Raw genomic sequence first — 25,645 nt, 5'->3', positions numbered from 1 at the left:
TCTTCTCCACCTTGAACTTCACAGTATAGGTCCAGACTTACTGATGAGCATCTTCAAGCTCTATTGAGGGTCTCCACTGCTTCCTCCCTCAAGCCAAATGTGACTCAGCTATGTGAGAAGCGCTGCCAGGTCTGCAGCAGCAAGAAGTAAAGTTCAGAAAGTTAAAATTTAAAGAACTGTTAATACAGACATTTGAAACGAAATAAAAATAATTAGTTTTCTCTACTTAGCCAGCCACTGTATATCTACTGTATTCTCAGTACATCAAATTTTTTATTACTTATTGATTTATTTTTTATTCATCTTTAAGTTAATTCATTTAATTTATTATATATATATTTTTAAATAAAGATATTTGATAACGTTGGAATGTTTTATCAGCGCTTTTCTTGTGGAAATCCTGATGCGGCCCAGTCTCACCCAGACTCTGCCTCTTGCGGCCCTCAGGTAAATTGACCTTTAGACCCCTGCTCTAAGATCTTCCTCACCACCGTTAAAATGCTGGCAAATTTCACAATAATGTTCTCAGGGTGCGTGGGTCTGCAGTCGTGTGTTCGTAAGAGCGAGTAAAATAGCCTTGGGACGAGCCAGTGCTGAGCCTGTGGGCGGAAGAGGCAACCCAGCTTTACATGCTTGGGTCGGATGAGGAAGTCCCTAATCCAGAAGAAGGCGGAAGGTGGGGGCTCCAAGCTGTCCAACCTGTGTTTGAGAATGTTTGGTATTATAGTGTTAAAGGCCGATCTGGAGTTGATGAAGAGCATGCTGACATAGCTCTTCTTTTCTCAAGGTGGCAAGTGTACAGCACAGGGTTGATCAATAACACCTTAAATAAAACCCACTGAGTTTAGCGGGAATTTCGCCCTATCTGTCGACACTGCTCCACCTATGAATCACACTCAGTGCTTTTCATCAGACAACAGTATTAAAGTTTGAAACAACAAAAGAACTGTTTTGTTTTTGTTAGGATTCCAAAGTTTATTTTCCTTTAGATTGGTCATGCATAAACTCCTATTTTTGACGAGGCTGCTCTTCTGTTGCTCTCTTTTTTTAGTACGAGGTGGATTTCGAGTCCACTCAGAAATCTTAGTCTCGCAAAAGATAACCTCAATTACAATATGGCAAATAATATTGACTGAACGAAAGATATATTAAGACAAAATCAAGTACCCTAAGGGGTTGCATGAAAAGAGAATAAAATCAAATCACCATCTCACACAAGGCTGGTGGCGCATTGAGTATGGTATGCGTTTCCAGATTTTGACGTGTCATTAATCCTGGCCTACGCACTAATAAAAAAGCCGAGAGTGAGCTCCTTTAATCACATTTATTTGATCAATTTAAATTTTTATATTCATTTTCATTAAGATTATTGATCTGTTTTAAGTTTCATGTACTGTTCTCGATCAAATTGCCATTTTCCTACATTCTTTGAATGCCCAAGGTGTTGTTTTTTTCGAGTTTTGGGTGGATGTGTCACCGTTCTCCTTGTGTGTTCATGTGATTGTTGTATGCGTTTCGCCTGCTGTTTCCCTTCTGGCTTCCATTTCCTTGTGTGACCAGTTTTGTGTATTTGGTAATCAACCCGTGTGTATTTAAACCCCTGTATTTAGCATTTCTGGTGGCGTAGTGTCTCGTGTTTCCCGTTCAAGTACCGTATTTTCCCGCTTATCAGCCGCCTCCGTGTGTAAGCCGTACCCTTAAAATTGCTTTAAAATTGTTTCATTTTATAGTTTCTCTCGTATAAGATGACCCCCTGATTCACATTTTCACTCCCATATTCATGGTTTTAATAGGGAGTACAAATGTGTTACTTTGAGTGGAATGTCTTAAGAAAAATAATCGCACATGGTATTTCTGAGATACTGTATGAATCTAAAGGATCGTCTGCTGGATTCCACATTCCCAAATGGTGCTGCTCACACGTAGACAAATTCAAAAAAGAAGTAATGAGAGTAGTACAACCAAGAAGTTTGCCATCCCTAGGAAAGATGGCTGCGCCCTCAGCAAGCAATGGCAGACTGCAAGATAATCGACGCACTAAACGATAATGTCACAACAAAATGGCGCTGTTGCGTCATGACGATAGTTAAGGCTGATGGCGGTCGATCGTTAAAATTTAAACCATGATACCTGTATGTATGCTATTATTGCACCCAGAGACATGGTGAACACTACGTAGACCGCTATGGGCTTAATTCCTGGTCGTGCTTCAGTTATTTGTTTTTATAATTTGTATACAACACCTTGCCTTTTGGAACACAGAAACCAAATGATTGTACATTCTAGATTAGGGGTGGGCTAACTTTTCGGCCCGGGGGCCACACTGACTTTAATAATTTGACAGATGGGCCGGGTCTGCACAAGATATGATACATATAAAAAAACAGCATCTGTTATCATTACATATGAAACATAAACAGAAAAAAGACTAAAGTATCAACATACTCATACCTGTCAACCTCGAACCATTTGTGATCTTACCAAATTTTGTTTTCGCCCTTACATATATGTATAAATACATGGAAAATCTTACCACTTTACTTTTTTGTAAAAAATCACGAACAACAAAATGAAAGTAAACATAAACAAGGGAACAGGAAACGGAAATCACATGGTGAAAGTGTTACAAAACGAAATGTTTATCATGATCTTTTTTTTTTAGCCAATCAGAGGCGCCGGTACATATATCACTTGGCAGACATGCGTTTCCGGGAACGATTCTCAAAATCACCGTTTAGCGTACCATTTTCATGTGTACAGCGTACCAATATAAAAATGGGCTTTCAGTTGTACCAATTACGGCGAGAACGTACCAGTTGACAGGTATGCATACTCATCATTAAAGTAAAAAGTATAAAGTACAAAGTAAAGAAAAAAGGAATGTATTAAGAAATATTAAAATGTAATTTAAAAAAAGATGCTGTAAAAGAGGCTGTAAAACTCGAAAAATAAATAAGAGTGGACAGAGATACTCTGCCACTGGCTTCTGCGTGACGGCGCCATGTTGGGGGAAAAAAACAAAAAAAACATTTGGACAACATTGGTGGGCCGGATTAAAAGCTTAGCGGGCCGGGTGTGGCCTGCGGGGCGTAGTTTGCCCATACCTCTTCTAGATTATTAAATGAAACAAAATTTTTCTTTTCTTTTCATTTCTTGTTTGAAAGTGACAACTATTGCAGTAATATGAACCTTCGAAAAAAAATTGAGATATTTAGACATTGGAAGCAATTTCGCCGCTGCCACAACATCTCCTGATAAGAAAATTGTAATTGTCATTAAAAAGCATCGGGCTATAATCAAGATAGACGTATTTATTTTTTCAAATTGAATAATTTGATAATTTGCATATAAAAAGCCAGCCATATTAGGTTATGATATTGACCCTAATATTATGCTTTCGATTCATAGAGTATCTCAGAAATACCACGTGTGAAGATTTTCGCTTCAAAGTAATAGATTTATACTCCCTATTAAAACCATGTATATGGAGGTGAGAATCGGGAATCGGGGCGATTATATGCGGGAAATTTTAAAATTCCACAATTTTTACGGGTGAGGCTTAAATGTGCAAGCGCCTATAAGCAAGTTAATATTGTAGTTATGTGCGTCTACCGTAGCCGAGGTGAAATCATGACACACGTTAGGTGCAATTTCACAAATCTGGGATCCAACTGATATTACGATTTCACTATATTTTTCTTTCAAAAGATTTATGAACGTCAATGTCATTGTCAATATACTGCTCACATGAAATTTGAAATGATCAAAACCAACACTTCTAAACCCACAACAAAGCCATTAACTTCCTTTGATCAACAGCTTCCATTTTTGTTATCAGTTGTTGTACTCATTGATTTTCTGTTTTTTTTTAAACCCTCATTTTAATTTGTTTACATTTTCTGTTTCAGTTTTTTGCCCTAACACCCACTTTGTGTTGTCAGGATCACAACTATGGTGCACCTCCTCCTCCAACCCCACCTGCTTCGCCGCTCTCTCAAACCATTATCCCTCAAACTGATCTTAATGGCGTTGTACACAGTTCCCGCTATATTCAAACAACAGATGACAACTCAGCAGACAGCGATAGCTCCTCAGGAGAGGATGGGCCTATAGCCAGCTGGTGTCACTGCACGCGGAAGCCAGATGGTTTACTCATTAAATGTGACAACTGCAGGTAAGCTTTTAAAGACATTACCCTGTTTGTACGGGCATAATTTGTCAGAAGGAGCACCTTTTGCATGAGTTCACACTGCGATTAATTGATTGTCCAAACAGCACAGATAAAAGCAGGCAGAAACATTTCAGAAATGTTCTGAGGACAAATAATAGTTCTCCATTTGTGTGGCTCTTTTTGTTTTTCATCTAATCCTGGTATCCAGAAATTGCGCATCCTAAAGGCAAAGTGGGACAGTAATCCCTCGTTTTTCGCAGATAATGTAGACCAGACATGGCTGCGATAATCGTAAAACCGCCAAGTTGAGTTACCCCTTTATATATATATATCGTATATATCGTATATATATATATATATATATATATATATATATATATATATATATATATATATATATATATATATATATATATATATATATATATATATATATATATATATATATATATATATATATATTGTATATATATATATATATATATATATATATATATATATATATATATATATATATATATATATATATATATATATATATATATATATATTGTATATATATATATATATATATATACACATATACACATATACATTTACATTTACAATTTGGACTCAGCTGAGCAAAAATTCCAGGCAGAGCAGTGTCAGACTGTTTCTGTAGGTTACCCAAAATGTTTGACCTGAGTCATGCAGCTCAAAGTAAATGCTGCCATGTACCAGGGAAGTAGACTTTTGACCATGATCTAAAATAAACTCATTTTTATGGCATTCAGCAATATTCAATATTTTTTGTAATCCTAAATGATTCACTTCTTATATATGCTACAAATGCAACCTTAAACAGTGGTACATCTATGATGATTGCTTCCTACTTCTGGTACCTCTATTATGATTGCTTCCTACATCCGGTACCTCTATTATGATTGCTTCTTACATTCGGTACCTCTATTATCATTGCTTCCTACATCCGGTACCTCTATTATGATTGCTTCCTACATCCGCTATATTCAGTTTACAAAAAACCTTGATGCAAAACCTTTTGTTCCAAGATATAAAAATAATCCAAATTACAAAACGTCAAACAAAACCAACATACACCCTGAAACATAAATACACTGTGTATTTTGGTAATTTTATTTTTAAATTGTCATGGTAGAATTGCTTTCCCTTTGGCTGTATTCCAACACCTCGCTGGCCTCCCATTCACTAGAAAGCTGCTGCGTCTTCATGATCCCGGAAGCAAGGTTAGCGGAGTGTAGGCAGACGCTCGAGCCAGCCCACGCCTTAAGTGAGGCAGCGGGCCAACAGGTCTAAAAGGGGAACACGACCCGAAAACAGTGCACTCCTGCGAACGCCAGAACCGGCCTGAAAAGGGGTAACGGCCAATGGCAGAGTTTGAGCGTGAGTGTCCAAACCAAAGACCCTTTTTTTGGGTACTTTTTAATCTTCTCCAGGACCATAGCTGAACAACTTTGGCCGGCAATGAGTTCCTGAGTGCGCGTAAAAAAGATTTAAGTTTAGTTGTGTGCTTCTGCGCGTGTCTAGGTATATTTATTCAGCTAGCACTCGCAATTCCTCCTGATTGGAAAATGTCTTTGCATTACTTATTTAATGTTAATTATTTAATAAATAATGTTCTTATCTCTTTATTTGCAATTAATCCAAAATGTCTATAGTTTTTTCTTTTTAAAGGTTATTAGTGGTAGTAGCAAAGATCGTTGAATGAATTCTGTTGTTTTAATGTAAAATATGCTTCTACTTAATAATGATCCAATTCACGAAACCAGTTCTAGAATGAATTTTGTGAGTAGTGGTACCACTGTTGTGGCAATATTTGCACACCCATATGATAATGGTATTTTTGAGTATTTAATTTCCCATATAAGCATATTTCAGGGATACCTTGCGAGAAGCCTCAGCCACAAAAATTAGTAGTAATTGTATTTGTCCATATGTAAGTTAGAAAATAACAGTCATGTTTTGCCTTGTCCTCTTTTTTCAGAGAACCTGATGGCAGGAAAGAAACAGATGGCCATGAAAGGAAAATCGAAAATATATCAGGTATTTCATATTTTACCCCCATGCCCCAGTCTGCTTTAATTTAGTTCTCCTTTTATTATGAATATCACATTCTGACATACTTGTACTTTAATGGTAGATGGTGAGAGCAGTGGAACAGAAAGTGGTGATGAAGTGTCACCCCCCACTGTTTCTTACACTGCCATTCAGCATACACCCACCAGCATCAAACTCACGGTCAACAGAGTCAAAAGAAGTAAATCAAAAAAAAGGAAAAAAAGCACAGAAAAAGTCGGAGGAACAACGAAGGGCAAGAAAGTTAAAGTATGCAAAATATATACAGTTCATTTTTGCAAAATTTCTTTTGAAAAACTACATTTTTGATTGAAAATATGATTCTTCTTTCAGACTTTTCGCGAGGGTTCTCGGAAATCTATGAGGATGAAGGTATGACTGACATTTAATTAAAACGAGTTGTGTGTTTGTGTGACTGTTAGTCATCCATCTTTTCCGTTGTGAAGAACTCCACTACAGAGGCCAGCGTGCTGGATGAGACCACAGAAGAGGGTTGGGAGAAGAGAATTCGCCAGTGGACGGACCAGTATGAGGAAGCTTTGGCAAACCAGTACAGTGCGGACATCCAAACACTGCTACAGCTTCACTGCACTGTTAGCACTACTGTTGGAAATGCAGAAAGTGAACACATAAGCCTGCCATCCGCAGTACAGACTTCCCTTGATGCCATGAATACTATCAATTTTACTGAACTGGGCTGTAACAACACTGTGCTCGGATCTCTGATGCAGGTTGGTGCAAAATTTTTATTATCAAACATTCTTTAATATGGATAAGGAAAGTATGTGACCGATTTGGAATTTTCCAGATATCTGCATTTATTGGTGATAAACGTGTTTTGATAATATAAAACACTAGAATAAACCTCCTGCTTTAGATATTGTCTCTACCCATCCACTCATTATCTAGTCATTTCAAGTTACCCTATAACAGCTGAATAGTCCAAAGTGCTTCTTTTACTATATAATGTAAAAGACAAATCCATATTAGGACCAAATATCTATAAATCCAAGTAGTGTACTAATACATCAGTGACGCAGCACTTCTTGATTTGCAGACAAGAGTGTGGTCTCAGTTTTTTAAAAGCGGGTGGGTTCCAATTTTAAAGGGATCACACTTCACAACCTACCTGGGAAGGTCTCCTTGGTGCTACTCGAAAGGAGGGTCCATCGGGAAGGCGAGTCTCAGATTCAGGAGCAGCAATCAGCTCTATACTCTACGCTGGGTTATGGTGGTCATGAGAGTTCACCAAACCAGTCTATTGGACCTGAAGGGGGTGTTCTTGTAAGAAGTATTGAAACCCCTGATACAGTGTATCTGGTCCCTGTATGACTGATTTCAGGGTTTGTTCTGCATAGCCACCAATATGTCAGATTTAAAAAAAAAAAATCTGTGAGTTTCGTTATGGGCAGAATACCTACGCACAGTCAGGCGTTGGAGTCCGGTTTGGTGGCCTTATTTTTGCATAATTTGTGCAGATGATATACCATATTTATTCGATTATAACATGCACCCATGCAAAATTTATGACTAAAAATTGTTATACATTGTTCAAATATTTATCAGCTCACACTAAGGATTGTACCGGTACCGGGAACTAGCAAATGTTGAACACATGTCGCCATTACAAAACATTTATTCACATGTGGTACAGAAACCTGGTATAACAAGCTACCAGTATGGACAGAATTCTCAATTTTAAATCTTTAGTCTAATTCATCATCATAATATTTTCTTTTCAAAGTCTGATTTATCATCATAATATTTTCTTTTCAAAGTCTGATTCATCATCATAATATTTTTTTTCAAAGTCTTATTCATCATCATCAGATTCACCAAATAATTGAAACCAGACTTCTTTAAGTTTTTTGTCCAAGTGTGACCACCGGCCAATGTCGGCGGGACGAGCTGTGAAGCCTATCCAAGGATAGCGCTCTCTTGGTGGACTCGAGTGAGCGGCTGCCCCGCCAACGTTTCTCTGGAGTATTTTTTTTTTATTTTTCCCTTGCCAAAGGCTAGTTGGAGAAGGCTGCCTCAAAGAAGGTAGATTATATCCCTTGAGAAGTGGGATATAAATGTACCTTCTTTGGGCGCTGGTAGAATGGTATTGCGCGCCATCTGGGTGGGACTTCTCCGACGAAGGGCAGTTTTTCACCGAGATTTGGTCATAAAAGTGAAGACCTAGGTATAACTCACACCCGAACCTTGCTTCAGTTTTTTTGTACAAAATTTTGTGCGTTATAATCCAATAAATACGGCAGCTCTGTTGTCCGGGATTAGAATCGGCACTTCCAAATTTGAGGCCTCAGTCCTCAATGGTAAAAAGGTAGCATGTCTTCTCAGGTCAGTTGAAGTGAAGGAGTTTTAAGTGTCTCGGTTCTTGTTGATGAGAGAGGGAAGAATGGAATGAGAGGTCGACAGGCAGATAGGTGTGACATCTGCAGTGATGCGGACTCTACATTGGTTTGTCGTAGCGACAAAAGACCTGAGCTGATCATCTATATTGCTACCTTCACCTATGGTCATGAGATGTACAGAGCTGCTCGTAACATAACATAAACAAATTTAAATGAACTTTAATTACGATGCAGACACACTCAAAAATAAATTTAATCTAATCTTACACTGAACTTAATTCTAATTTTGTTTTAAATTTGTATACCTTTCTTCTCCCGGGTTGGTTCTATTTGCCCCGCCTTCACCCTGACTTTCAGATGCAACCTATCGAGGGTTATTTGCTTTTGTCTTCCCTTCAAAATATTCCCCCCAAAAAAATGATGCACACAAATGTCCTCACAATAGGATAACGCACGACCACTTGCCAATGAGAAGTAGTATATTCACCATTCGCACTGACTAACGGAAAAAAATAAACACTAAAAAAATGCAACGCTCCGCCCAGTACTCGCGGAGACATTACAGGCGGGAGTTGCGACCAGAGAGACATTACACAATGGAGTTGCGACCAGAGAGACATTACACAATGGAGTTGCGGGGAGAGAGACAGTGCCCATGATGTTCTTTTGAGTAGCCTGTCGCGTCCGCTGTCTGCTTGTATATCAAAATCTGTCTCGTATCCCAAGATAAATATCTGCACAAAATTTTACTCGTATTGCTCGTATGTCGTGGCACTCGTATGTCACGGTACCACTGTAATTGAAATGGTGTTTTTGCAAACTTGAAAAAGTACAGAAGAATGAAAATACAAAGGTGAACAAAGTATAATTTGTTCATTTTTTATTGGCAAACTATAATTTCCACAACATTAAGCTGGACCGTTAAGAACCCCTGCATGTTGTGCAAATGTCAATCCTTTTGGAGACGGCGTCAACATGGGATATTTTGTCGAATAAGAAGCAATAAAGTTCTGAGCATGTCTGAACTTCTTAAAAGTTAAATCCAAATTGTCATCATTTTTTGCTTCCGATGAGGCCAATAGAACTGTACTGTATATTCCTACTTGAACTTTCTTTAGAACAACCCCGGAAATGATATGATTTTTTTCAAAACAAAAGACCGGTGGTTTAGTCAGCCTTAATAATTCCCTATGTTCACATCTACAAGACGCAACGTGTGATAGGTTCTCATTTGCGGGTATATTTTCTGTTTTTTATCAATACGCCTCGTCCGATAAAGCGCTAGCATGACGCTCAGAATTTTTATGGTGAACATTCATTGGGTTGATCGCAATAAGTAGCCTGCCGGCAAGAAATAACTCACTCAAGCGGTGAGGGTCATACAAAAATTGAGTTTAGTACATTTTGGAGAAAATTTTGGAAACCCTGAGAAAGATCTGGATGAGATGGCTTTGGGGAGGGAAATCTGAGCTTTCCTGCTGGAGCTCCAGCTCCCGCAGCTCAACCACGGATTGTCGCGAGATTATTGATTGATTTATGGATTATGACTGATTTAAGGTCTTACAACATGTCTAAAATGCTCTTAAAATAAAAGTCTTAAATACAACTAAGACAGGTCTAAATTGTTGGAAGAGCCCTTAAAGTTGGGTGCTAAAATGCTTATTGAACTAGGCTTTTGTTATACCCTGTTATTACCCTGAAAACATGGAGAATTAATCGCAATTCATTGTTGCTTCCTGAATCCAATGTTACCCATATATTATTATCAACAAGTTTTAAATACAACTAAGACAGGTCTAAATTGTATTTAAGACTTTCATTTTAAGAGCATTTAAGACATGTTGTAAGGCCTTAAATTAAAATGATTGGATTTAAGACTTTTTGTAAATATATAAGACAGCCCAGAGCATCCGGTTTACTTCACAAAAATAAGCAACAAAATGACTTCAAACTCATAATATTACAATTCTAATCTTGTCATAGTACAATCTATGATTTCAAATTTCAATTTTAACCTCGGAATAGTTCGATTTTAATCTCTTAATATTGAGATTTCTCTGTTTGGATTGGGTTCACATTGTTAAAGTTTCCTCCTCTAATTTTTTGTTTGTCTGGGCAGAAAGACAACCTCCCTGAGCACACTGAATACCAGTCTGAACAACATCATCGTTGTTCGCTATGGGCACACACCAGTATCTCACCTGCCATAAGCAGGTGTATGTCTACTACACATAAATGATTTAGTAATAATAAAATGTCATGATTAATAACTATGAATGGGCGGCCCGGCGGATGAGTGGTTTGCGCGTCAGCCTCACAGCTCTGGGCTCCTGGGTTCAAATCCAGGTCGGTCCACCTGTGTTAAATTTGCATATTCTCCCTGGTCTGCGTTTGTTTTCTCTGAGTACTCTGTTTTCTTACCACATCCCAAAAAGATGCATTTTAGGCTGATTGGACACTAAAATTGCCCCTAGGTATGCGTCTGAGTGTGCATGGCTGTCCGTCTCCTTGTGCCCTGCGATCGGCTGGCCACCAATACAGGGTGTCCCTTCCCCCTGGCCCAAAGTCAACAGGGATAGGCTCAAGCCCACCCTGCGAATGATAAAGTAGATAAAGCAGTTATGAAAATGAATGAAAAAATATCTAGGAATTAAACATCTTCATATTTGCGATTAGAATATGCACAAATACGACTTAAAGTTTACATTCTCGTTCAAATGACTTCTGCTCAGCGTGTCACTTGAGATAGTCAAATTTCCATTTATATGCAATATTTTTCCATGATTTTGCTTTGATTTATTTAATAAGGGATAGCACATATTAATGCACATGTTTATATTCATGTTAAGATTGTAGCCGAGGGCTAATTTCCATTTTTAGTCCATTGTTTAGGTTGAAGACAAACAATCACACATACTAAACCAGGGGTGGGCAAACTTTTTGACTTGTGGGCCAGAATGGATTCTAAAATTTGACAGAGGGGCCGTGCCATTTGGACACGCAATGTTATTTATCAAGCCTGGGGATTAAAAGGTGCGAAAAAAGACACAATTGAAGGTGAAAATTTATTTTCAGATTTCAACATTAAGAACATATTCAACAAAAGAAAGCAGTCTTTAAATTGAGATTTATGAGCGGCATGTTAATTAAGATATTGTACTGGTGCTGTGCGTACATGTGCAAGTTGCTATTTTTAACACAGTAGAGAAACTCACATTTCATTGGGAACTGTGTTGTTGTCCTCCCTTTTTTGTCAGTGCATCAAAATCTGAAGTTAGTTTCTAGACTAGTGCGTCATCTATCGGGGAAACGAGGGTATTGCAGGGAAACGGGAAATGAATGAGGTAATTGATTTTGACTATTATTTGGACAATGTCGGCGGGCCGGGTTAAAAAGCCTAACCAGCCGTATATGGCCCACGGGCCGGATTAAAAAGCCCAACGGGCTGTATATGGCCCGCGGGCCGCAGTTTGCCCCTGTCTGTACGTGACACACGCACGCATGCAATCACACACACAGCAGATTTCGACAGTTATCACCCGATTTCACCGCTTGTTCTTCTATTTGCACAGTAAAGTAAAAAGGAATGTATTAAGAAATACTAAAATTTAATTTAAAAAGAAGATAGGAGGGCTGTGAGACACAAAAACATAAGAATAGACAGAGCTACTGCCACTAGCTGCCGTGTGAACGGCGCCATCATTGGGAAAGGGGGGGGTGGATTTTATTTTGTGCGTTCTACATGATTGCTGCTGCGCAGAGAAGACGAGAGTAGTGCGCAATTGTGGACGTGCGCAGCTCAGAGGGAACATTGACTGAGACGTCAAATAGTCAAACACCTTAGTTACAATAGACGTCTTAGCTCTCAAAACAAATGAAGGTCATGTAAAGCCAAAGGTTTCTCTCCACATTCCAGCAGTCCAAGAGGATTCAACTTTCCTGTTGTTTGGTCTAACTAAGGAGCAAAGCATTTACTCCGTTGCAAGCAGATGTACTATTCCAATGTTAATAAGCTAAGTAAAGCAAAGCGTTCTTCATTGCGAGCAAATATATAATAATGTAAGACTAATAACTAACAGAAACAAACATAAGCAGCCACGGAGGAGACTTTGGAATAACAATATGAACCCAATCCTAACACTCTCTTACTATGTATGATTTCTTGTAATTTTCCGCGGCACACCTGAGCATCCCTCGCGGCACACTGATTTTGAAATAAAACAAAATTCCACTTTGATTTTTTTTCATTTTATTTCTTTTTCGAAAGTGACAACAATTGTAACTAATATGAACCATTGAAAGAATTGAGATATTTTGACATTAGAAACAATATGGCTGCCACAACATCTTAAACAAAATTGTAATTTCTGTTATTAGAAACCATCAGTTTCTCATCAAGATAAACATATATTTTTTTCAAATTGAACAATTTGATATTTTGCATTTACAAAGACAGGAATATATATTAACTCCCTTCTGATATTGACCCTAATGTGCGATTCATACAGTATCTCAGAAATACCACTTGTGATAATGTTTCTTAAGATTTTCCCTTCAAAGTAACATATTTATACTCCCTATTCAAACCATTAATTTGGAGCTGAAAATTGGCGATTGGGGGCATCTTATATGCGAGAAATTGTAAAATTTAATAATTTTAAGGGTGTGGCTTATTTGCGCGGGCAGCTTAGATGAGTGCAAATACGGTAATAATAACAAACTCAATGCTTCACTTGCAACATTTTTCTTTTTTTAAGCTGCAGTTAGGACGTGTAACACGTGTTCAGAAGCACAGGAAGATACTTCGTGCAGCCAAGACTCTAGACCCCGACATCCTTATCATTGAGTATCGAGGAAAGGTCATGCTTAAGCAGCAGTTTGAGGTCAATGGGCACTTCTTTAAAAAGTAAGTATATGAATGGACAAAACTTAACTAAAGTGAGTACACCTATCACTGTTGAGAACCACAGAATAACTTTTAAATAAACAGTCTTGATACAATTGTGCATCACTTTTATATCTTTGGATTTTCCCTAATCTGCATGGTGGGTGGACGTGTTACCAGGATGCCTCACAGTTTTAAGGTCAATGGCTCGTTCCTGGCTTGGCCTTCCAGGATGGAATTTACTTGTGTTTCCAGTGCCTGTGTGTTTTCTCTGGCTACTTTGGTTCGGCACATTGAAAAATCTTGCTTGCAAGGTTGATTGCACTCTCAAAATTATTTCTAGGAATGACTGTGAGCATGAATGATTGTTATTCCACATTGTTCCCTGCAATGGGCTGGCAAAGCAAGAATATGAAGAGATTAAGCTTGTACAGATGAAACGTAAACAAGACTCAAATCCAACCATTCAATTAACATTACCACCTATCATATCAAGACTCAACAACGCAATAACCTGTAGCAGTAATTGAAACAGCTTGATTTCCAAAGAGTAAGAGTACGGTAATCCATTGAATATCACGATAATGTAGACTAGACATGGCCGTGATAAATGAAAAATCGCGAAGTAGGATCACCCCATTCTAACTTCCACAATATATGTTTTCACGCCAATTCAGAAATACAAGTTCACAAGTACAATTATCCTGTGTATATTTATTAAATATTACAACCTATTAATAAGCGTGTCAAAAGACTGTAGTGTATTAATATCTAAATATAATGTATATATTTAAATATGCAACTACTTTAAATACTGTACTCAGTGAAAATATTTCCTCATAGCTTCATATAAATCCAAATTAACTGGTAACTGGGAGTTTTAGTCCAAGTACTTCGTTTTCTTGTGGCCATGAGTCCATTGTCGGCGATATTCACGGGATTACAGTACTCACGTGACTAAACATGTCCAGTAACAAAACATGTCCAGTAACAAAACACCATTGTCTGTTATAAACAAATCTGTCAAAACATAAGCTTTGTTCTTGTTTTTTTAAACCATGAGGACAGTTGAGCTTGTTGATTAAAGCTAAATTTACCATGAAGTCTGCGTTCCCACCCATGATGATGATAATCCACACGTTCAATTAATCTTTGAATGAAAATGTCCGGGAAGGCATACACTTCCAAAAAAATTTGTTGTTGCCGGTTCCTGCTGGGCCGAGGTCGCGTGGCAGACTTCGCTCGTCGCCGGTATGCACTGCCATATTGCCGGCTGACGCAGCCGGAATGCGCCACCGGACTGCCGGCCAGGAAATTAAACTCCCACTTCTGCTCTTTTTTTTGGCAAGGCCGATTACATTGGCCGTAATGTCGCCCGGGGCTCTCATTTCTCAAACATAAAAATGTCCCCTTCCCTGGTACTCAGCCGTTCAATCCGCTGAGCAAGTTTTATTTTCAAATAAGTCGCACGGGGCTCGCATTTCTGATAAAAATCCACCCTCACACGCAATGAACGCAACCTCCCCTTCTGCTTCTCAGCCCATAGAAGAGCGTCCAACACAGCCTCCACTTCATCGTTGAAAGCAACTGAGACCAATGAACAAAGGGCTCAGAGATAAGCATGGGACGCTGAATCAACAGCTGCAGCGAGGGCTTCCCAGACACCAGCAGCGCACAAATGTGCTAGCTGTAAGCCGATGCACTTCAGCTGGCTGGCACAATGTATGCCCAACTACAGGCTTTTGGTCTCTTCAGGCATTCAACTACGACCCAAACTATGACTACCTCTTCTGGTCGGATCACCTCATTGGGTCTATGTACTACAGGGGTGGCCAACCAGTCAGAGACCAAGAGCCACATTTTTTACTGTGTTACCGCAAAGAGCCACATCACACACACCTTTGCTCAGCCAGATTTATTGTAAATGTCACACACCAGCATAGTAATGACATAAATTGACTCCTACAGTACTACCAGCACAGGCCAGTCATTATCAACAATGAACATTGTGTGCACAGACAAACTCTCAGTTCAACCAAGTCCACAAACAAAAATATAATAATTTACAATAGTGTTTTTCTTTTACTATGCATGTTACTTAGTGGGACTTCTGGCATTCCTTCCCTTGCACAATCCTCTTCAAATATGGCTTGTATTCCGTTGTTGCCACTCGACGCAATTCTTTCACATGGGTGTCAGTCTGAACAGATCGATGCTTTGATTTCACGTGTTTCAGGGTAGAAAATACAGACTCGCAGACGTATGTTTACCCAAACATTGACAGTATCTTAAGCGCAGCCCGTTTGACATTGGGGTATTTTTCCATTGGCACACTTTTCCAGAACTCAATGGTCCCTTCTCTTAAAGCAGGTTTCAGTTGATCCTCCTCACAAAAATCGATCACCTCCAACTCAGCTGCAACCTCATCTGTGACCAGCGGGGCTTTCAGACAGTCCCTCTCAGCATTAAATGGGTCGACGAGAATCGTAATCTGTGGCCTTTTCAGTTGTAGATCACGGAACCGGGCCACAAAGCTTTCGTGCAGGTTTTCAAACAGTGTTGCATATCTGGCTTCTTTGCTTATTCAAGGCGGCGCTAGTGGCTTTTAGCAGAGTGGGAAAATGCGTTAAATCTCCCTTTTGAATATGCGCCTTGAACAGCTTCAGTTTGTTGACAAACACAAACACACTTGCAAAAGCACCCGCTTCGTAGTGACGTCTCTTCATTCAAATAATATTGAAACAAAAATACTAACCGGCATTGGGAAAGGAAAAACTGTTTTCATTCCGTGCATGTACCTTTAACCATCAAATTAGGATGTTGGAATATACTTCTGCTGTTCCCAGTTCCCATTAAAGCTGTGCTTCACTATGTCCATCAACAAATCCCAAATACAAACATTAGATGTTGGAGTTTTTCACTTGAAAGAGCAATGTTTCTCACACTGTCAGCTCTACGTCACCAGCTCGTGTGTCGGGTCTTCATCAAAGCTGTTCCTATTCTCCAAAAATTCTTCCAAAAAACAAGCCCCCAATACCTCTTTGCGGCAAACTTTGGTCCTCTATAGTCTATAGTTTTATAGTATCTCTATAGTCCTCTACAGTTCTACTCTGTACCAACACTAAATGCTAAAAAATACAAATCCACTATTCACAAATTGTCTTCACAATACAACCCCGTTGAAATGATACGCATATACAAACATGGCTCTTAGTTAAACCGCGTACGCTTTACACGAGACCACCGATAACACCATTAAAAGAAATACAACACTCGAATCAACTGTTTGCCCATTCCCTGATGGATGCATGCGTACCAACAACCTCACCCAAGTAGATGGCCTGGCAACGCCGGGCTCTTCTGATTGTTCAATATAAAGGCCCACCCAAGAAAGCTTATATACAAAAACACAAAAAGAAGGACAAGTATTCACGCTCCTACTCATGGCCAGGGGTAATTTTGAGTGTTCAACCACTCTAGCATGCATAATTTTGTTTTTTGGGAGAAAACTGGAAAGGAAATATGTGCGGACGTCTTTCCAAATCAAGTGTACCTGGAGAAAAGTCACGGAAACCATGAAGCCAGGCAGCAATGTTCAGTTAACCCTATAATAAAAATGTCCGGGAAGACATCCGCTGACCAAAAAAACCTGTGTTGAATCACGTCCTTTTCTTCGGCCATCATAATGCTCGTTCATTTCATCCAGCCGCTACACCTCGGACCTCTTCACCTAACGAGAATTTATTTTTATTTATTTGCACCATGGGGCAGCTCTTTCACACAAAGGAAAATTATTTTTCATTTATGCCGCAACTGGATACTACTCATTTAGCATATCAAGGAACGTCAATATTTATGAGCTATTTTCAACGGCGACTCAAAAAATACGCAAAAGTCACTTGCAACAAAAGAGAAATAGGCAAGACGCAATCTAGGCACTGTATAAATCAGTGGCGGTCCGTGCATTTTCTCGTAGGGCCTTCAACGAATCGATCCAACCCTCAAAAACTATTTTATGGCTATAAAACCTCGACTGCAGCTACAGCTGTGACACCTAAAAAATAATCAATTCACAAAAATAGGGTAAAATCCACTTTCTAGCAGCATTTATTGATTAAATACAAAATACTGGAGCTTTTCAGACATTACAACCGTACCAAAGGGGTGATTTCCCCGGGAAAAGACTGATGGACGTCAGTGAGCAAATCTGTAACCAAATCCATATGATTTCCTCTGTTTGCCATTTTTGGTGGAGTTTGCGATCTCTGGCTGGCTCACTCTGGCTTTGGTCCGCCTACTAGCCAATCCTAGTTGGTGAAAGCGATGACGTATCTCTCCTTCTGCGAAATGGCCTTGGTGTCACCAAATTGGATTCTGATTGGTTAAAGCAACAGTCTTATCGATGCTTGTTTAATGCAGCAGAGCCCGCAGAACTGATTGCGAAGGCCTTGATCCAGATTTCTGAATTGGTTAAATGCTTCAATATGAAAACACACATCTGCAAGCAGTGCAACCAGTGGGAAAAGCAATGGAAGGAAGCTAACAGACAATTTGGAATTCTTTAATAAGTATGGATGGACAAAATATAATATATGATTCAGATATTTCTTAGGCCAGCAGAGAAGGCCTTGAAGGCCCCGACGGCCCGCCACTGGTATTATGTTTGCGGCCATTCTCCCCGTATTGTGGATACTTTCTTCGGCGCTTAGAGATGAAGCACTGTCCTGACCTCCACCATTTGTCATCTGCCTTCGGGTTGCAAACTTTTTCTTTTTCAATAGCAGAATAAAATTGCAAAGAAGTGAATTCGCTATTAGTGAAGTCATAATAATTGAGGGAACTCTCTACATTCATTTTTTGAAGATTTGCTCTGTTTACAAATGCCTCCTAAGTGAGGTATTAGGTTTGAAATGTCACTTTTTAGGCGTCAGTATTGCATTTTAGACAAGATAACCATTAATCCGTACTAAGATAAATTCCCATCCGGTTTCCACAACATCACATATTTTGCAGAGACTCCTTAATCCAAAAAAATCTGCAAGCACAACTTTATCCCATAGCAAAAAACTTTTTTTCTGCACTCACAAGTTTGCTTCAGCTTGATGTAATGTTTTCATGGAAGGGATCCGCCAATGTTTTTCTTTGAGAATTGTTTAAAGACTGCTTTCTACTTCTACAGACAATCTTTAATAAATACGTGTGGACGTTTTTCCAAATCAGAGTCAAATCAGACGATCAACCCACTGAATAAAATCCAGACACCTTAAAAAAAATTACACCGCCATTCCACTCGACCAGTGGAGTGCAAACCTTTAAGCCCGGTGGCCACATTGAATTTTAAAATTTGACAGACGAGCCCGGTCAGCACAAGATACGATACAATAAAAAACTGCATTTGTTAACAATGCATATGAAATATAAATTGAAAAAAAGCATTAAAAAATTAACATTCCTTTTAATGAGAAGAACAGTGTTGTTGATCACCCATTTTAGCCAGTGCAGTGAATTCTGTTAATCTTGTTGTGGCAATTCTCAACAGATCTGAGGTGTTCATCACTCGTCTGGGATTTGCGGGGTGTTTTATTGGTGTCGTCACAGTAAAAGTCTTTAACAGACATTTGTAGAGCTACATCCATTATAGAAAGGGTCTCTCCATCTCTCGTACTACCCCATCATTACAATGTAATTCATTACAATATGAAGACATGTAAGAGATATATTAATATATCCACCCCTTTAATAAACACACCAGTTCAAATTAAATTAAGCACACCGATAACAACTCAAGAAACAACTTCATGACAAACAATGGCGGCACAAGAATCAGCAACTGAACCGCCAGAGAAACAAGGAATCATATCTTTACTAATTAATTTCTCTATTTGTCAGAATTTGCAAAGGCTGTGGTTGCGTAGAGCGTAGTTGGACCCAAATGTGGGCAAGTTGGCAAGGACAGGGAATAGAGTGCGGTGCCTAAACTTTAATAAAACGCAAGCTTCTCCAAAAATAACAAAGCCTTTGGAAACACATAATAAAACCGAACCTGAGGGGAGGACGTGCAAACGGGGTTTAAATATACAGAGGGTTGACGAGACAGTTAGAAACACTGAAGTCACACAAGAGGCAGTAAGTAGGAGATACGGCGGGGGTGGGGAGATGACAGGTGAACTCAATGGACAATCATATGGATAGGTCACGGGAAAAAATCACAAGACCAATCCCTAACACTATTACTCGTTGACGCTATATCTCCTCTGCTAAACTGGCAGGCTTTTACAGCTAGCTAACTTTGAATAATGTACTAACAGTTATGATTCAACCAGATGAAACATTTGTTTTTATCCTTGCTTGGTCTTTCTTAACGACAGAGACTGAAAATGAAATTTCTTTGGGTGAATGCATAAAGAAACTTATAATAGGTAACATCAAGTAGTACTTATATTGACATTGGATTAAGTACCCTTTTTTTATTTTTTTAGGCCCTACCCTTTTGTATTGTTTTACTCCAAGTTTAATGAAATAGAGATTTGTGTGGATGCAAGGACTTTTGGAAATGATGCACGCTTCATTAGAAGGTCCTGCACACCCAATGCCGAGGTTAGTTATTCATTCAGTTTATAAACTAAAGTTGCCATATTTTTTGCCTCTGTGTAGTTTTTGTTTTTCTGAGTCATGTTTCTCTTCCTTTCTCAGGTGCGACATATGTTTGCCGAGGGCATGATACATCTGTGTATTTATGCAAGTAGTCAAATTACGAAGGATGCTGAGGTCACAATTGGATTTGATTATGAGTTCAGCAGCTGGTCAGTATTACATTTTATACAAAGGCTTTATTTTCACCATCAATAAATTGATCAAATATTTGTTTTCTTTTCTGACATTTTATAACTCAAACAACACAGTTGTTAATGGACTATTTATTACACAAAAATTCAAGGTGATATTAAGTGGTTGACATCACAAAATGAGCAAAACACAATTAAAAACCAATACGATCTGCTTGAAAAGACAAATGAAAACACAAATAAGTGGAAATGACGTGTTATCTTTTCCAGTTTCCTTATTTTATTCAGGACTTTGCTAGCAGTATTCAGGATGACCTACAGCATTCTGAATGATATTTTTTGTTCATACCTGTAAATATGACTTTTGAATAGTTCAATCTAGTACAAATTAACTAACTGTTGACATTGAGAGCAGGTGAGCGCTGATCTTTTACCTTTCCTATTTTGGGACAAAAATCACCTCTGTCTCCCCCGCATTTAGTTGGAGACCATTCTCGCACCTTATCATTGTATTATTTATGAATTTATCTTGGCATATTCTCCAAGTAATATTAGCGTTCTGTTCTCACAACAATCATTCAGTAGTTACAAAGTGGACTGCGCTTGCCATAAGGGAAATCAGAATTGCCCCGTACAGAAACACATCATCAGCCCAAGGCAAAGCTTGCCAAACTCCCCTTCAAATCCTCCTCACTCTTTGCTCGGTGCTGAGACACGGCAGAGAAAGGCACGCAGAAAAGAGCTAGAGGTTTATCCAGATGGCAAACAGGTTAAGCACCACCCAGAGGTTAAAGAGCTGCAGGCAAACAGTGATGCCGAGGTATGTTTTCTATTCATTTGTTGAAATTGAAGGGTAAACATCATTTAAGCATGCACCTTGTTGGTTCGTCAGACACTAAGCCTACTTCGTATTTCTGCTGTTTCTCTAAATATTAGGGACCTCTGGATGAGTTGAAGCTGGAAGAAACCGAGGAAGGAGAGCTGGATGAAAATGGAATTGTCTTAGCCAATAAAAAAGTAGGATATTCATGTTTTCATTTCAAGTATTGTTAACGCCATTTTTTGGTGATCCAACACAACAATCACTAATTTTAATCAGTTCAACTTCTTAACTTTGATTCCAGCCATTTATCAATGTGGAAAAGAAGCGCAGAAAAGTAGCAGGAGATGTAAACAAGGATGGTTTAGAACCAGAAGAAGGGACAAGAACTATTCCCATATTTCATAACACAGCTGTAGGAGTTAGCACACGGCGAACTTTGTCCATCACGGTTATTATTAAAAACATTTTAAATTTTGTCTTTTGTATACTCCTTATTCAATTCTGCTTTTTCTCCATAGGACACATTAGCTATTGAAGAAAAGACCTCATTACTATGTCCACCTGCCCCAGTCACCCCTCCTAAACCTGTACGCTCTTCTAAGCCTCGTCCCAAGAGTCGAATGTCTCGGTACCGCTCCAACTCAACTCAACGTGCCAGGCGGCAGCGTCAAGCACTTGCCCACCAGGCTGCTGCTGCAGCAACAGCTCCTTCAGCTGAACAAAGTGCTAGTCTTGAAGAGGAGGCTTCTCCTGGCCCATTTGGTTCGGTGCTAGGCCAAATGGAGAGTGCACTGATGACTGGTCATATCTTAGATGGAGATGGCCACACCCTCAACTGCATGAACAGAGGCCACTTGCGTTACCTCAAGACAAAGAAGGTTAGTCTTAAAAATAATTAACTGTAGTTCTCTGTCAACAGCATAATCATTCAGTCCATTTGTATATACAGTGATCCCTCGCTTATCGCGGTTAATGGGGACCCGACCCCACCGCATTAGCTGCATATCCGCGAAGTAGGCGGGCGCCATCAAAAACGCTTATAGAAAAGTATAACATGTGCACAAAACCACCGCCAGGCTAATATGCTGTTCATTCAGGTGTTTTATTCCACATTAGAATGCAGGTGTTATGTTGGTGCATACAAAAAATCACTGCAAATGTAAGAAATGTAAACTTTTATTCAGAAAACTCAGAAATTAAAAAACATCATAGCAGAAATTCAAAAACATCATAGCAGTCTGGATGGATCTCCCGCAGTTCTTTGGCGTGTTAGAAACATTGTTATGGGGAGTTGTGAACGTTGTTTTTTTTGGTCAATGAGGATGCGCCTGTAAACAGCCATGACCTCACCGATGCGATTGCTGAACTCGACTGCCCTCACCATGTTATCGTCCATTTCTTTGGCCTTTCTTTGGAGGTCTTTGGCAGTATTAAAGAGGCCCTGCAAATTATGCAAAGTAAGGCCACCTTTGTCAGCTTCGTCACCCTCGTCGTTGGCAGCAGGCTCCTCTTCCTCCTCATTCGCCGACTTGGTCATCTCCTGTAGGTCCTCCTCTGTCAGTGGGTCTGAGTGACAGTCGATAAGATTTGTAATCTCATCAGCTGTCATGTCTGAGAAGCCTTCGGTCTGCACCAACCGAGCCATTGTCGCCTTGGTGTAGAGGGCTTTGAATGCCCCGATAACCCCGTGATCCATGGGCTGGATGAGGGAAGTGGTGTTGGGGGAAAGGAACTCCACCTGCACCCCTTCATGGTGCAAATTAGCTGCATGTCCCTCCTGCACAGTCCATGAGTAGAACCACTTTGAAGGGCAGTCCCTTTTCGGCCAGGGAAAGTCTTACCTGCGGAACGAATGAGTTGAAGAACCAGTGATGTGTGAGGGCCTTGGTGATCCATGCTTTTTTGTTGGACATCCAGTAGACTGGCAGCAAGGCCCTGTTCTTGTTTTTCAACGCGTGAGGATTCAGTGACCTGTAGATCAGGCCGGGCCTCAGCATGAATCCTGCTGCATTGCCACACAAGGGCAGAGTCACTCAATCCTTGTGGGCTTTGAAACCTGTCTTCTGGAGTTCATCCTTGAAGAGAAAGGTTCGGGACGGCATCCTCTTCCCGTAGAGTCCAGTTTCATCCATGTTAAAGACTTACTCCGGGACATAGCCATTTTCTTCTATCACTCCCGGAAACACACCCTCAACATAGCGCCTTGCTGCTACTCCGTCTGCATCTCCATGCAGCGGCACATTCCTTAGTCCGACTCGCCGCTTAAACCTCTCAAGCCAGCCTTTGCTGGCAGTGAAAGCCGTACGTGGTCGTGGGTTAGTCTGGCTTGAGGCACCGGGCAGAGGATCAACTTCGTCGACGTCTTCTTCCTCGTCCAGAACGTCGTCGTCACTACTCGCATGCACCATGGTGTCGAACAAAGATTTAGCCTTACTACGGATTAAGTTTCCGTCCAGGCTGATTTGCTTGGCCCTACAATCACTGATCCAAATAACCAGTGCATTTTCCATTTGCACCATGACTTTATTCTGGGTGTTCACAACCCTTTTGTCATCTTCCGTGAAAGATGTTGCAGCAGTTTTGCGGATGTTCTTCTCCTCCTTTTTTATGTACCGCACCGTGGATTCATTCAGGCCACAATGTCGAGCTACGCAAGCATAGCTACTTCCTGCTCTCAACTTGTCCAATAAACTCACTTTTTCGGTAATGGTCAACATCTTTCGCTTTTTCTTCGGCTCACTAGAAGCACCAAGGGATGGAGAGCGTTTGGGAGGCATCACAAAGGGCTTCCCAAAACTTTTGTGCTTAACTTGGCGAGAAGCGTACTGTACAGCATGAGATAAGCGTCGACTGAGAATGGGCATCGGGAGAAGCTTGGGCTTCCGTGGTTCTCTCTCTCTCTCTCTCTCTCTCTGTCTGTCTGTCTGTCTGTCTGTCTGTCTGTCTGTCTGTCTGTCTGTCTGTCTGTCTGTCTGTCTGTCTATCTATCTATCTATCTATCTATATATATATATATATATATATATATATATATATATATATATATATATATATATATATATATATATATATATATATATATATATATATATATATATATATATATATATATATATATATATATATATATATATATATATATATATATATATATATATATATATATATATATATATATATATATATAGTTCTTATGTATGTATATAGAGAGGGAGAGGGAGAGAGGGAGAGTGAGAGTGAGAGAGAGAGGGAGAGGGAGAGAGTGAGAGAGAGAGTGAGAGAGAGTGAGAGAGAGTGAGAGTGAGAGCGAGTGAGAGAGAGAGAGTGAGAGAGAGTGAGAGAGAGAGTTAGAGAGAGAGTGTGAGAGTGGGAGTGGGAGAGAGTGGGAGAGAGAGAGTGAGAGCGAGAGAGTGAGAGCGAGAGTGAGAGCGAGAGAGTGAGAGCGAGAGAGTGAGAGCGAGAGAGTGAGAGCGAGAGAGTGAGAGAGAGAGAGAGAGAGTGAGAGAGAGAGAGAGATATTTATTTTTTATACACACTGGTACCTCTACATACGAGCGGCTCTACCTACGAGATGCGAGGAAAATTTCGAGCAAATAATTTGCTCGTGCGAGAAAGCCAGGTGGCCATGACATGAGAGGCAGTTTATCATTGTCCCGCAATGTCTAGTTTCTCCTACGCATGGTCCAGAAAACGCACAACGCGCATGCGCGGGCAAAAGGAGGGCTTTCTGGAAAATGAAGTATACTCGTGCACACAACACCGATAGCCAATGAGACCCTTTCTCAGAATAAAACTTCATTACACACACTCAATAATTGGGTAGGCTGTTATTCTAGACTACTTGTTGGCAAGTGGTCGTGCGCTATCCTATTGTGAGGACATTTGTGTGCATCATTTTCGGAATATTTTGAAAGGAATATAACAGCAAACAGGCCATCGATAGCGAATGTCGGGGTGGAGGCGTGGCAAACAGCTTACATGGAAAACTAAGGTAAAAAAAAATAAAACAAAAATTAGAATTCCATTTTGTGTAAAGTTACATTAAACATATGTTTGAGTGTGTCTGTATATATTTATCCGAGTTCATTTAAATTTGTTTGTTCCGTTACGAGTGCGTTATCGTGGAAAGATACCCCCACCCCCTCCCTCTCAGCCTTCCTGGTGTCCACAGACCGCATTACCAGTCTCACTTCCTGTTCCTGAAACAGCATTTTGCTGCAGGGGGGTGGTGGGGGTGTTGAGACTGGGTCTGATTTGTCAGTCTCAAAGCGGGCAAAGAAACGGTTCAGTTCCTCTCTTTCTGTCGCTCTGTACCCTCCGGGAAATCCGCCCAATTTTAATATACTATCAAATACTTTTTATTACTATCAAACCACTAGGTGTGTTACTTTGTTAATAGATGACGAATTAGAAGAAATAAAAGATTTTTCCAATCCAATATCCTGTTTATGGTGTTTTTTCAGACGGTTGGAACAAATTAATTTGTTTTTAGTTCATTTTAATAGGAAACGTTCGCTCGAATTACGA

At 39.7% G+C, this 25,645-nt stretch overlaps 1 protein-coding gene across 10 annotated transcripts in view; it reads left to right on the top strand.

Moving 5' to 3' along the window:
- The window catches only part of setd5 (SET domain containing 5), a 108,818-nt gene that overhangs the window by 34,506 nt on the left and 48,667 nt on the right, over positions 1-25,645 (top strand). For 7 of the 10 annotated variants that reach the window (XR_013325503.1, XR_013325505.1, XR_013325504.1 and 4 more), the window contains 12 exons: positions 3,942-4,174; positions 6,177-6,235; positions 6,333-6,517; positions 6,602-6,640; positions 6,715-6,999; positions 13,383-13,531; positions 19,990-20,107; positions 20,204-20,313; positions 20,878-21,115; positions 21,232-21,312; positions 21,420-21,566; positions 21,637-21,996. Coding sequence is in view for 7 of the 10 variants with exons in the window: in XM_077711764.1 (XP_077567890.1) it covers positions 3,942-4,174; positions 6,177-6,235; positions 6,333-6,517; positions 6,602-6,640; positions 6,715-6,999; positions 13,383-13,531; positions 19,990-20,107; positions 20,204-20,313; positions 20,878-21,115; positions 21,232-21,312; positions 21,420-21,566; positions 21,637-21,996 (2,004 nt within the window). In the remaining 3 variants the exon portion in view is untranslated. The remainder of the gene's footprint in view (positions 1-3,941; positions 4,175-6,176; positions 6,236-6,332; positions 6,518-6,601; positions 6,641-6,714; positions 7,000-13,382; positions 13,532-19,989; positions 20,108-20,203; positions 20,314-20,877; positions 21,116-21,231; positions 21,313-21,419; positions 21,567-21,636; positions 21,997-25,645) is intronic. The other 3 variants (XM_077711765.1, XM_077711766.1, XM_077711768.1) reach the window with 3 other exon arrangements.

This window comes from Stigmatopora nigra, unplaced genomic scaffold (assembly GCF_051989575.1).
Source record: "Stigmatopora nigra isolate UIUO_SnigA unplaced genomic scaffold, RoL_Snig_1.1 HiC_scaffold_29, whole genome shotgun sequence".
Lineage (NCBI taxonomy): Eukaryota > Metazoa > Chordata > Actinopteri > Syngnathiformes > Syngnathidae > Stigmatopora > Stigmatopora nigra.
This window is presented reverse-complemented; position numbering and strand designations above follow the sequence as displayed.